This window comes from Psammomys obesus, unplaced genomic scaffold (genome assembly GCF_907164565.1).
Source record: "Psammomys obesus unplaced genomic scaffold, mPsaObe1.curated_primary_1811, whole genome shotgun sequence".
NCBI classification, from domain to species: Eukaryota; Metazoa; Chordata; class Mammalia; order Rodentia; family Muridae; genus Psammomys; species Psammomys obesus.
The window spans coordinates 3,535,367-3,549,247 of NW_026592710.1; the positions used below are offsets into that span (position 1 = coordinate 3,535,367).

The window sequence follows — 13,881 nt, forward strand, 5'->3', positions numbered from 1 at the left end:
TCTCGTCCCCACCCCCCGTGCCACAGAACCTGCATTTCCTCAGTGATGGACATGCGGCCGACCAGGGAGGCAGCAGGCCTATTCTTTCCTGCATTCCCCGGTCTCCTCCTATGCTGTAAGGAGTTGCATGCATTCTCTGCAAAGGGCGGGTTTTTAGTGTCCGTCTTTTCCTGGTGATGTTTGGCGTCTGCCAGGCTCATTCTAGCTGCCGGTCACTTGTCTCCTGTCAGAGGGGCCTACTTTACACACCAGCTTAGATAGCAGACTGTTCTCCACACACACTATTCCTCGTCACGGCTCCTGTCATAGTGCACATCTTTGGGCTGCTCACCTGCTCCTGTGAGGTGTGTTCCTTGCTACACCTCCAGCAGCCTGGTGACAAGCCTCTGTCACGTCGTGAATGATGATAGAGGGAGCACTGTCCCATCCTGGACCCAACAGCCTGAGCCTCTGTCATCCCACGCTGGGGCCCTGGCAGTGTTTACAGACCCCTGCAGACCCCTGCGCTTTTGTAGGCAGTGTCTTCAAAGCTAATGGTTACTGATTCCAGCCTGGCTGGGAGCGTGTACATCTTGCCCACTTTTCGGGAAGAGTTTCCAGCTGTAGCCTGCCCAGCCGGCCTCCTCTCTCACCCCTGTCAGGGAAGAGAGAGCTGGCCTCCACTCCACACAGGGCCAGCTGCTGGCCATGCAACACCTCCAGACCAGCTGCCCACTGCTGCCCTGTGCCTGCCAGAGGAGCCAGTAGCCAGCCTGCAGGAGGAAGAGGAAGCCTGCCCTGCCACCTGTGGGTTTCAGGTCCCCTTTCCCTACGATGTTTCTCATCATGGGCTGGGCCCCTTTTGCAGCCCCAGACATATTTTCCTTGAAAAACAGGTCTTTCCCACAGTCCCATCAGTTTCAGTATCCAGAGCCCTGAGCATGGCACCCCACTCCCACTCTGAAACTGTGAGCAGTGGCGAATGTCAGTCCCACCACAGAGCAGACTGTAAGTCACTGCTGAGCCTGAGCCCAGCACCCAGCCAGCCCCAGTGCTGCTACAGGGACACTGCCACTGGGACTCGGCCTGGCAAGGCTCAGTAAGCCTTGGCTTGCCTTCTGGAGGCCTGGACCCCTACTGTGGGCTTCATGGGCACTGCTAGGAACAGGAGCAGGCAGCCGCAGGGAGGCAGAGCAGTCAGGACAATTTTAGGAAAGTATCTGCTCAAAGCTGATAAATGTCTCACAACAAAAGGACGTGATGGGGGCCACGCCCAACAAGCAAGGCTCTGATCGTGTGCAGCCAGCACAGCATCTGCCCAGGGGAGGCACCGTCATGCTCAGGGCAGAAAATCCAAGCTGTGACAGATACTATCTCTCTGTCTCTGTCTCTCTCTTTCTCTCTCTCCTGTCTCTCTCTCTCTTTCTCTCTCCTGTCTCTCTCCTCTCTCTCTCTGTTTCTCTGTGTCTGTCTTTCTCTCTGGGATTCTCTGGGATCAGTGTGTGTGTGTGTGTGTGTGTGTGTGTGTGTGTGTGTGTGTGTGTGTCCCTCCCTGGGATCTCATTGTTCATTGGTCTTTCCATACTCTCTGATCGAGCACACACACACACACACACACACACACACACACACACACACACACACGCTGAGCTGCACATGCAGTAAGTATTCCAAGCACCTATTGTGAACTAAGCCGCATGCTAGATGTGAACAGTCTTCATACAAAGATAACTGCAGGGAAGGCCTCTGAGCAAGGGCCAGGTACAAGATTCCTGGAGGTGACCCCTGCCTGCAGTGCCCTCTCAGGCTAAGGGAGAGGTGACCCAGGCTGGGAGGACTTTGTACATGGTCATCTCAAGTTCCTGTCCTTAGTGGGAGGGTCCTTCCTCTAGCCCCCAAAGAGGCCAGCCCTAGGCCAGGGCCTCTCAGTGCCCCTTCAGCTCCTGCCTGTGGTTAATGGAGCTTGCTGTGTCCTGGACACAGGGTGGCACCAAGCTGGCTGCTTCTAGCAACCAGGAAAGGTCACAGCCTCACCACTGCATCTGGCCCAACTGAAACAGGAACTTAGAACTGCACCTTCTAGTGACACTTCTGTGGCCAGGGGGCCTTGTCTGGGCAGAGATGACAAGGACAGGGCCCTGGAGTGCAGACCTCTGTCTCACCCACACCTGCCACTGTGTCTTTTCTGAGCAGGGTGTGGCTCCGTAGCCCTCTTGCAGCCACAGTGCCCATGTCCCTGCAGTGGCCCCCTAGGAGGATTGCAGATGCAAGGGCCCTTAGAGCTGGTCCTTTCAGCTGTGCCAGCGTCCACTGTCAGGGCTGCCACTCATGTCCCCATTCCGAGATCTTGGTCTCTGAGAGTGACGTCATCAGCCTGGAAGACTCTAGGAATGTTCCTGGATGTGTGAGCTATGACGTTGTTGGCTCTCTTTCTGCCTGGGGACTGCCTCCCATCAACCCACAAAGTCAGGAGGGGCAGGAGACAGTTGCTTCCTGGAATGGCCTGCGAGAACCATACAGGGGTCACACACCCTAGGAACAGCTGATGGCTAATTCAACTTTAATTCCAGAGAACAAAGGCTGTATACCCCTTGGGGAGTGGGTGGGGGGTCCAAGGATCGGTGTACATAATTGGTTGGAACTAGGCGCTTCAGGGATGCTTAGTTTGCATTAAGCAGCACACTCCTGTCATGAGAATAGAAACTCAGTACCTAGTTAACATCTGGGCTAACAGGGAGCTGTGTCAGAGGCCATACATCAATGTGGTTAGGGGCGTCCAGATGAAGTCAGACAGAGAGCAGGGGACCCCACCGAGGGGAGGGAGTCGCCTTTAATGTTGAGCTCGTAATGGCTATCCAGTCCAGGCAAGAACTGTAACTTCACCCAGCAGGGTACCTCCCAGACCAATTAGCCCACCACCCCTCGCACCCTCCTGCTAAAGCTCCATGGACTGTGATGCAGCTATCAGGAAGCAGAGAGCCCAGAGACCTCTGCCGGTGCAGTGGGATTTCCAGCGAGCCTCACAGTTCACTTTTCCCAGGCTTGAGAACAAAATGGCCTCCCTGGCCTGTACCCCTGGCATGTGGGGCAAGGTGACCCTGTGGCAGGAGCCCACTCAGAGCTTGCTTCTGCGGTGGGTGTGCCTTGTGCTTCTTTCCTGGGACAGCCTTTCACCAGGATTCAACAGGTGATGCTCTCAAAAGAGCACCGTGACAAGGCACCTCCACCACCACTGGGCAGCAGCACTGTCCTCAGAAGTGTTCATAGTCTCCCTTTCTGCATGCTCCCCGTGCTCCCAGTTACATTGTGCTGCTTGGGGACAGTGCTCGCTCCTGCCTGCAGCCCAGCTTGGCCCGCTTCTCTTACGGCTGCTGGGGCAGAGGCAGGCAAGTGCTTGCCCCAGCATGAACCTCAGACCAGGACTCGGCACGCCGTGATGGCAGTTCTCGAAGACTGTCACCTCTGCATCTGGCCTCCTCTAGTGGGCCAGCCTGGGGCCCCAGAGGTACTGACAAGCTCTCTAAACTACCACCGCTCAGCATTTCCCATCTGGGCAGCGACAACTCCAAGCGGCACCATGCTGTCCATGACATACAGTGAGAGTCTGCGGAGCGTAAGCAGCAGATGCCACTCAGACTGGGCCCTGCATCCAGTCCGCCAGACAGACACACTGGAGCTGCAGCGGCTGCGGGAGGTGCGGGCAGCCGCCCAGGCCAGGAACATGGAGAGCTTCCTCCGCATGCACGGCCTTTCCCTGGACGGCTGCACCGCCCAGCGCACGGGCATGAAGTATCGGTAAGGGCTGGGCTGGAGATGGGGGTGAGCAGGGAGGCCCCAGGACATCCAAGGAGGACTTCAAGGAGGGCCTGCAGGGGAGAGGGGTAAAGCCCTGGAAACACTGGCCATAGTTTTATTGTGACTTAGGGTAAATATTTTCAGTTTGGAAATCTCCAACTGAATAGAAATACCTCCAAGAAGAAAGTGAATGTCTGCTGTAGTCCTAGCTGCCCTAACATACGTGTTCCTGGGTTTAGAGTTCTGTTTGAGGTGTTTCCATTGGGGGAGGGGTACCTTGATGAGCAGGTAAAGGCTGTTTCATTTGTCACTGGAAACTTCACACTAAGAGTTGGCTAAGCATGAATTACTGAGAACATTTCAATGGGGCTGGAGAAATGATTCAGATATTAAAAGCACTGATTGTTCTTGTAAAAGACCTGAGTTCAGCCTCTAGCACCAAAGTAGGGCAGTTCCCAATGCCTGTAAGCCCACCAGAACATCTGCCACCTCCTGGCCTCTGTAAATACTGCACGTACACGCACACACACACACATTACAAACAAATACTTTTAAAATAAGACTGGAGAGATGTCTCAGAAGTTATAGGCACTGGTTGCTCTTGCAAAGGACCAGGTTTGGTTCCCAGCGCCCACTTGGTGGCTCATTACCATCCATAACTCCAGTTCCAGGGGATCAGTGATCTCTTCTGACCTCTACAGGCAAACCATACAAACACGCAAATTAAATAAGTCTAAATAAATTTAAAGGAAAATACTTCAGCTCACATCTATAACACAAACCCATTCTGGAAAGGAAAACCGAGATTGTGTTCTCTGAACAAAGGAACGTGTCCTTCACATCCTAAAATTGAGTTGTGTCTACGAAAAGTGGTTTTCAGCAGGTCACCTCAGAATTGGCTGCATCCGACTGTAACTATGGTAACAGGCTGTGGAGTGAAGGTTCTGTCTGTCTAAATGACCTGCATGTGGGATGAGCTTTCTCAGACCCTTGGAAGAACGTCCCCTGCGTCTCTGGGTTCAGCACCCAGGACAGCTCCCGACCACAGATATGGCGGGCTATCGACCGTCCTGTGCATCTTCCCTTTCTGTAACCTCCAGAGCTAGTTGGTCAAAGGGGTTGGTCTCCTCCAATCCTTATATGGTTGCCAGTGTTACAGATGAAAATGCAAGATGCTTATGGGATGAGAACCTCAGGTGGACAGCAAGTATATATTTTCGTATCAGTATGACCTATGCAACATTTGGCACATACTTACAATAAAAAGTTAAGTGTTTATCTGAGGTTCAGGTATCACCTGTTTCTCATGTTCTAGCCCCAGGGTTTGGCTGTTCTCTAGAGTGAGTGGCGGTCGGGACAGCTTTTGTCTTCCTCTCCGTGCACGATGTGTTTGTTCCTTTGGGCGATTATTCAAATATACAAGTGTAGTTTAAAGAAACAAAATACTTCCAGTGGTCCCTGAAACCACATGACCTTGAAGTCTTTGTATTCTAAGTCATCTGTGAGGGAAGGACCATTTCTCAGTCAGTTGGCCACAGCTGAGCTCATGAAGGTGACAGAAATTGCTCAAGGCGGGAGACCATGAGCCTTGTTTGGTTTTATGTAGCTGCTCATGGGGACCTAGTAAGTGCTCAGCATCAGCTTATCAAGAGGATGCTGGCACTGGACCCCGGCTGGACCCTGGAGATGCTGTGTGAACAAAAGGAACAAGGGTCTCTCGTCCTTGTGCCCACCACGTCTTGGTGGAGGAAAGCAGGAGAAATGAAACAAGATCCATTAAAAAAAAAAACAAAAAAACAAAAAAACATTTCAGTAGCACTGCCTGTCTCGAAGTCCTAAAGCATGCAGGGGTGGGGTGGGAGTCGGGGCTGTGGCAGGGAGGCTGATCAGAGGAGGTGGCACGAGAGCTGGGTCCTGATGGTCTAAGTCCCACTGGAGGACATGGTGGAGAGAAGGCCTGTGTAACTGAGCTGGGGTGAGCAAGGCGGAGAGCACTGTGACCAGTGATGGGGAGGGACTAGATGATGCTTCCCCACTCTGAGAAAACAGGCCCAGCTAGTGTGGACAGTGGTTTGTTTAATCATGTTCCGCCGCCAAAGTGTATATATGCGCTGAACTTCAGGAAACAACCTCATCTGGTCACCTGACAGAGTCTTTTGTCAGTATGATCAGGTGCGGTGAAGTGATACAGGATAGTAGAAGAATATATGAGAGATGCAAAGAATGGTAAAACAGATGCAATCCAAGGCATGGCAGGAAGTCCCAACAGCCCCCGAAAGCTGAGGGAGGCCAACTGGGTGATCACTAACACTGTGGAGGGAGCACAGACCTGCGGGCTCCTGCCTGCCAGCCCCCTGGCCTCCAGACTGTGAGCCACTTGTTGCTGTTGTTTTTAGCTTGTCGTGACTCTCTGCTGGGTCAGCCCCAGGAAACTAGCAAAGATGGGGTTACATGTCTTTCTGCCTGAGGCTCCAAAAATAGGGTTTGGGCTGCACCTAGGTCCATTCCATGTTGGGCTGACATCCCGGGAGGCAGCCTGATCCCCAAGGAGGAAGGAGAGCAGAAGACAGTTCTCCCATGGGCAGGGTGAGGGTTGCCTCATCCACAGGGACCCTGATATGTCTGGTGACCTCTGAGCTGCTGCCCTCAAACTAGGTGACTGGGCCAGCATTCATTAAAGATCCTAGCAAGTTGTTTCCTAGTGAACTCTTCTCCGTTAGTAACTGGGTTGAAACTGGATTAAGCTTGGTTGTAAATATTAACATAAAAAGATAAGCACTGCTCAGGACATTCCGGAAACAGCCATGCAAGACTTGAGTCTCTCATCAGCTCAGCTGAACCTGGGAGGGGAACAACCCTTCTAACTGTTCTCAACTCTTCCCCACTAAAAACGAAAGACAGCGGGTCAAAGAGATGCCAGTAAAGATGCTTGCCCTGAAAGCAAGGAGCTAAGTTTGATTCCCCCAGACCCTGGCTTATAAAAAGAAGCAGAAGCAACAGCGATCGTGCTAGCACATGCTTGTAACCACAGTGTCAGGGAGGCAGAAAGGCAGATCCCTGTGGCTCCCTAGCCAGCCAGCCTAACTCATTACAAAGTTCTAAACAGTGAGAGACCCTGCCTCAAAAGGACAGAACGGACAGCACATGAGGTTGGCTTCTTGCTTCATCACATGTGCGCCCACATGCGCACAGGCACACGAACATGCATTATACACGCACATGCCAGGAATTAGGAAGGAGAAGCGGTGTTTTGGCTCACCCACTCCCTGTGGGAGTACAAGGAGAGCCCCGCCCTCTAGCTCCCTTCCCAGCCCCGCCTTGCTGCAGAGGTGGCCTCAGCAGCTGGACTCCATGGCCTGGACCCTGGATCTGCTGGTGGGCTGATGATTTTTCCCTTCTCTCTGTGGTCTGGGGGATGAAAAGGCTCCTCAGCCTTCCTATGTGGTAGTCCTCCTGCATCTGATTTCACCTCATGGTCCTCCAGTGCTCAGGGCTGCAGGCATGAGTTCCTTCTCCTGTGTTCCCATACTCGGGGTCCTTGCCCCTCTGTTCCTGCTACCTGGAACTTGTCTCCCCAGATTGTCAGATGGCCAGATCCCTCCCATTAACATCTAGGTCTGTCCCCAAAGAGACTGTCCTGAGCAAGTCTCTCAGGCGCATCACCCTTCTGTGCTGCTGAGGTCATACCCCCACCCTCTCTGTGGCCTTAGTTTACCTTCCACCGTTCTCTTCCCAGCACCTGGAGGAGCCTGCACCTCTGTAAGCACAGGACAGCGCTGAGCAGTCTTAACTCATCTCCCAGCGTGTTTTTCTCACTTCTTCCTTGAAGGGGCCCACAGCACAGAAGCTGCAGCTGGCGTTGCAGAGCCCAAGTCTTGTAAGAGTTGGAGTCCTGAGTCTTGCCTTCCTGCCTCCAGACCCCAGGCTGTTCCCAGGAGCCAAGGAATGCTGGCAGGTTGCCACACTAATTGAGCAGGCTGTAATTTGCTCATTCAGCCTGAGATCACATCCAGCCACAGGAGGTTTCTAGGAAGAGCTGGGAATACACGTGTGCCCTTTTGTAAGATTTATTTTTATTTCTCATGTGTATGGGTGTTTTTCCTGCCTTTATGTTTGTGCACTACGTGTGTGCCTGCTGCTGTGGAGGTCAGAAGGGGTCACTGGATACCCTGGAACTGAAGTTGTGGCCAGCTGTTGTTATGTGGGTTCTGGGAACCGAACCCGGGCACCCTGCAAGAGCAGCAACCACTGAGCCATCTCCCCACTCCCTCCACATGTGTCTGTAAGGACAGATGGGAAGGAGGGCACTGTGGCCGGGAAAGGTCATTAAGCGGTGGAGGGTGGTCCTATCTGCAAGGCTAGACAGGGATGAGATTCTGCAGAAAGGATCTGCCTCGCTTCCCCACGGCTGCTGGGATAGCTGGATGGATTAAAATACAGCCCAAGGACTCAGGTATCTGGCATCCAGGTGGGACCATGCTGCTTCTGGAAGTGCTGAGGCACACTGCTCCCGCCTCTGCCAGCCCTGGTGCCTGCAGTGACCCTCACTGCTCCCGCCTCTGCCAGCCCTGGTGCCTGCAGTGACCTTCACTGCTCTTGGGGTGTAGACATGCCTGCTTTCATGCTGTCGCTTTCTCTGTGTGTCTCCAGATCTCTCAGAAGGGCACCCGTCACTACACTGGGGCCTGTGCTCTCTGGTTTTATGGCACCCTGACACAAGCTAACGTCATCTGAGAGGAAGGAACCTTGCTAGACCTGAGGGGGATAAACATTTCCATGACTGTCTGATTTAGCTGTGTTTGGATCTGCACAGGGACCGGCCAGACCACTGCCTCGCCCTAAGCTGGGATTAGAGAGCAGCCCCTCACTGGCTTCTGAGGTCCCTCTTGTGAGGAAGGGTTAGGGTTGCTAGAAAACGGCTGTTGAGATCATTGGTTGTTAGCACCTGGACAGAAGAGTCGGGGACTCAGGGCTCACGGCTGCCTGTGGGGTGGATAAGTGCGAGACTACATCATGTGGAAAGAGTCATTACGTGTTAGTCTAGCGAGGCAAAGGTGTGGGCTCACCTCATGGGGTCACAAGTTCAGCGTAGGCTGCAAAGCATGGGGTGCGGGATTACATTAGGTGTAGGAGACAGAAACTTATTCTTGTAAGGCGTGGAGACTTGATAGCAATGTATCAATGTGGCTCATCTTGGTTTCACAACCTCAAATAAGAAAATGCCTCCAGCCATTTGTCAGTTGACAGGCATCTGGGTTATTCCCACATTTTGCCTACGACGAAATGTGTTGTCTCGGGCACGTATGTCCACGTTTTGGTGGATTTGTATGATCTGCGCTCTCTGTGAACATACTTAGCAGTGGGTCCCCTGGTTCCGCAGCGACTGTGAATCTTCTAGCCTTGGTCAGCTCTGCTGTTGATGGCATACCGCGTGGTTAGAAGTGGCTGTGGAGGAGACGAGGCCCCAGCCTTTGTGAGATTCCATGGTTCGGCAACACAGAGAAATTCGTAAAGGAGAAGGGGGAGGGGCTTCAGCTAGACCAGCACATGTGGCTCAAAGCTTAAACATGCCTCTGTCCGGGGAGGTAGCTCAGCAGTTACAAGTGTACACTGCTCTCACAGAGGACCCAAATTTCATCCTCATCAGGTGGTTTACGACCACCTGTCACTCCAACTCCAGGTACCCTGTATCCTCTTCCGGTCTCTGTGGACACCTTCACATTCGTGTGCATACCCACATACAGACACACAAGCATACACATAATTAAAAATAAAAATAAGTCATTTAAAAAAAATCAGTCTCCAGGGCCCACTCCGGGTCCAGGAGGTCTCAGGACTGTGTTTGTAAGAGGCTCCCTGATGTCCTGAGCAGACAGACGTTGTTTGCAGAGCGTTGTGCAGGCTGCCCTATGCCAAGCACACAGCACTGCTCAGAGCTCTGAGGAATAAGTTCAGCGAAGGGTGTGTATTCAAAAGACTCCAGAGTAAAGCTCCGTTCGGGTTCAGGCTTTTCCTACTCGGGGGAAGCTGCAATGCCGATGTGCTGTCCAAAGGGAGAAGCAGGGAGAAGACTGCCTGCTTTACCTTCTGCGGCCTCTTCAGCTGCCACATGCTCCTTGAAAGGCCAGGGCTGTCCTCTGTGAGTTCCTGGCAGGGTCCAGGCTGCAGAGGAAACCCAACTGCCCTTCTCCCAACCCCTCTTCCACCCAATTTGCTTGGAAAGGGTCCTAGCCTGTCTGGAGCACAGGGCCCCAGGCCAGCAAACTCCACTCCCTAAGTGGGCTGTTGGCAGGAGGAAACAGAGCTAGCCTGTGCTGACTTCTGCCGCGGCGCCTGTGTGACCTTCCAGGACATCCTTGGTGAAGGCACTAAGCCGTTCCCAACCTCCCAGCCTCTATGCCCAGATCCATTCTCACCCTCGGGGCTGGGTCTGGCCTTTGCATTAGGCCTGAGCTCATGGAGACTTAAGGTTTTGCTGACCTGTGGTGAAAGCATACAGGTGAGAGGAGCCACACTATTGGGTGTGTGGCCGCCCCCACCGTGGGAAGCTGGAGTTTTCTGTGACAAGATCTTTCAGGTGCCTACTGTTGGTTTGTCCTATTTTTGGTTTTCATCCTAAGGAGTTAGCCAGGGTCAGGCTTGGGGTGCTTTGCCTGCAAGGCCTGACCTAGAACACATCTTCGAATCTCCATCTCTGAGGATGGTGAGAGGCACTGCCCAGTGAGCGCAAGGTGTCATTCTTCAAGTCTGTGCCCAGAGGCAGAGCACAGACTGGGAAATGCCTCAGTAGTAAAGTGCCTGGCCCATAGGCTGGGGGACCTGAGTTCAGATCCCCAGAAGCCATATATAAAGCCAGGCGTGGCAGTGTGTGCTTGGAGAGGGGCGTCAGAGACAAGTGGATCCCTGAGACTTGCCAGCCAGCCTTGCCCAATCAGTGAGCTCCAGGCCCAGTGAGAGACCTGAGGCTAGGATGGGTATGGGGAAGGGAGGGTCGCAGGTCGGTCACTCACTCACTCACTCCAGAAGCGCTTGTGGGTACATCCTGTGAGCTTCTTGCTCCCTTTGTCACTTTGACCTGGCTTCTTCCCTTGGTCACCATGTCAGAGCGGATGCATTCCCTCTTCTTTCCTGACTTGGTCCTGAACAGATGGAGATGGACATAAGCTCCAGGGCACCCCACACACACAGCCGAGTGTGCAGGCCTGCCCAGGCATGGGCTGCAGGTCAGCCTGGAGCAGCCAGCGCCAGCCCCCAGGGACCAGCGGGGCAGGCAGCTCATCTCGGCATCCTGTGTCATGAATAAATGACTCTCAGCACCGCCTGCGCCTCTCACTGGCCACTCACGGGCTCAGCAGGAGCCTCTCACACCCCATGTGCACAGCCAGGAGCCAGGCAGGAGGCACCAGGAGAAGCAGCTGCTGCCTGAGAGCCCCCCACTTGAGCTGCCACCCCAGGAGACTGCAGTCACAGCAGCCCTGCTTAAGCCGAGGCTACCACCCCAAGGAATAGTGCACTCAGCCGCGAGGCCATGAAGAAGCGACTCCTCTGCTCTTAGAGGAAGGCGACTGTGCCCAGCCCAGCAGAGCACTCTTGGAGACTGCCTGGACGTGGAACGGCCAGAGGAGAGTGGCGTGCAGGGAAAGCCAAGTGGGGAAGAGGGAAGATGTGAGAAGAGAATGGACATGGCTCCTCCCTGCTGGACCTCCAACTCCCCCCTCGGTCTTTGACTCCTCTCAGATAAGGTCTTGTCTAGCACCATTTGGAAATCTGATGCCCTCCGCTTGGCTGCACAGGCAGGTCCTCTGTTGCCCTCAGAAATCCTTGCTCTGAGAGAACGCACCGCTGCTTCTGCTCCTGGGATAAAGTCTCGTCGGCGGCAGAGAGGGGCTTCTGAGGGCCGGCCGACTTCAGACCCTAGCCGAAGCTGAGCCCAGCCGCAGCATGCAGGTGTCCTTCGTGTGCTCGGAGCACAGCCTCAAGACCCGAGGCCCCGAGGATCGTCTGGGCCGCTCGGCCGCCGGCAGCCCCAGCCCGGGCACCCGGGGACGCTTCCGGGCCGTGGCCATGGTAGCGCGGAGCCTGGGGCAGCTGTCCGTGCAGAGTGCTCCAAGCAGCAGCGACACCAGCGTGAAGCAGCCAGGGATGAGATATAGGTAGGCAGAGCAGTCGGTCCTGTGGGTCGGGGACGGTCCTTCCCACCTTCTGGCAACTCTCTCCCCGGCAGCTGGGGTAGCTTGTTGGCACCTGCTAAAAAGTAAGTTGAGATTTGGTCAGCCCGGAGTCTCTTGTTCTTGGCCACAGAGATCGTCACCCTCTTCCTCCCTGTTCTCGTTATCTTTCTGGGGCTCAGCTCCGGTAGTAAATCACCTCATCAAACTTCTGTGCTTGCTCTTCCTAGAGACCTAAGGGCATCAGCCATGGGCCTCTGCCACCTCCTGTCGTCCCCTGAGGTCACAGGCCCCAGAAAATGCCCTGAAAGGGGTGGGGAATCGAGCTTTTTAGAAGGGACTGCCGTCACCAGTGTTAGTCTGACGGTGAACGCCACCAGGGAAATGACAATGGAACAACCCTTTCCAGGGCCAAACCAGGCCTCCTCCATCAGGGCTTCTGGCCTCAGTGGATGCAGCAGTCAGGCAGATTCAGAGTCTCTCTGCTCTGGGCAGTCCATGCTGTCTTATTTCTCTTCATGGTTTGGGGGCCACCTCTGCCCCCCACCATTCTGTGTTCTGTCAGTTGGATGTGGAGAGGGTCCAAGCATCCGGGGCAAAGCCTTTTTCTCTTTCTCGCCTCTGCTGTCCACGTGGAGCTGCTCTGGAGCTCCTACACTGGAAAGGGAGGCCCCAGCTTTATAGGAAAAATTTTGAGCTGGTTCTTCTTGCTCCCATGAAAGACTCGGAGCCCAAGGGCCTGAGCAACTGGACACCTGAAGAATGTGCTCTGAGGAAAGGGGGTGGGGTCTCCAGAGAAAGGGATCAGTCGCCCTGGGCTCGGAGAGTCATCTGTGTTTATGGCTGGTGTTACAATGGGCAGCTTCAGGCTCCCAGGACCAGCACTCAAAAGGCAGGCCGGGTGTAAAGCAGCCATAGCCCAGAGGCCCCGTCTCGGTAAATGCTGGCATGAGGCTGGGGTGCAGCGTCTGCTCATACTCTGGCCTCCCCAGGTCCTGGGGATGTTCGATGGTCTTCAACAAGCCTCTCGGGTAAAGAGCTCTTTTTCCTTCCTCTAAGCTTGTTGGGGACAATCAGAAGGGAATTCTCTGTTCTAGAACCTCTCTGGTTTATATCTTTGTTTCAGTGGCCACTAAAAGCTGAGACTATATAGAAATATATACATATGCATGTATGTATGTACATACGTTTCATGTATGTGTGCATTATTACATATATATACATGTACATGCATTTGTATGTATGTGTATGTATTATGTATGTATGTATGTATGTGCATACATATGTATGTGGATTCTTGTTACTTGCTTTGACTTTGAACTCAGTCTGAGATTTGACAGAGAACTTAACCATAGTGTCTGTTTCTATATGTTTCTACATGTGGCTCTACATGGAGAGCGCTAAGGGAAGGGAAAAGTGGACCTTGAAGAGCCCAAGTGCTCCCAACAACCATGTGTGTACATGTGTTCATGCATGTGTGTGTGTGTGATTGTGTCTGCATGTTTATGTGCATGTATTTGTGTGCATATACCCATGAGTGTCTATGTGTATCTATGCTCATATATGCCTATATTTTGTGCGTGTGTCCATGTGTGTCCTTGTTTGTGTCTCTGTGTGCATATGCACACTAAAGACGGGGAGGGTGGGACCTAGCAGTGAAAGACTTTTCATCAAATTCCAGTCTCAGCTCTTCTCCTCCGTCTGATGGCAGAGCAGAGCTTCCCCACAGCTGGACTTGTTTGTTCTGGTGTCATCTGGAGGGAGGGGGCCCATACCCCTATAAATGATATGCAGTTTCCTGGGGGCTGAAAGAGCAGGTACTCAGCCGGGGGCCACATCCAACATTTTGGTGAAGACCATAGGGACCCAAGGCGGGCCTGATCCCGGGGCTGCCTCCTCCCTGGGATGCTTTCCTTCCCCACAGATGCTCTGGGCTTAT

At 53.6% G+C, this 13,881-nt stretch overlaps 1 protein-coding gene across 6 annotated transcripts in view; it reads left to right on the forward strand.

Annotated features, from left to right (window-relative positions):
• The window catches only part of Kcnab2 (potassium voltage-gated channel subfamily A regulatory beta subunit 2), an 80,933-nt gene that overhangs the window by 41,100 nt on the left and 25,952 nt on the right, over window positions 1-13,881 (forward strand). Inside the window, exon 1 of one of the 6 annotated variants that reach the window (XM_055615156.1) lies at window positions 3,557-3,774. The exons of 4 other annotated variants lie outside the window; for them this stretch is intronic. In XM_055615156.1, the coding sequence (XP_055471131.1) occupies window positions 3,557-3,774 (218 nt within the window). Of the gene's footprint in view, window positions 1-3,556; window positions 3,775-11,715; window positions 11,928-13,881 lie in introns of those variants that run through there. One more of the 6 variants, XM_055615157.1, reaches the window with a different exon arrangement.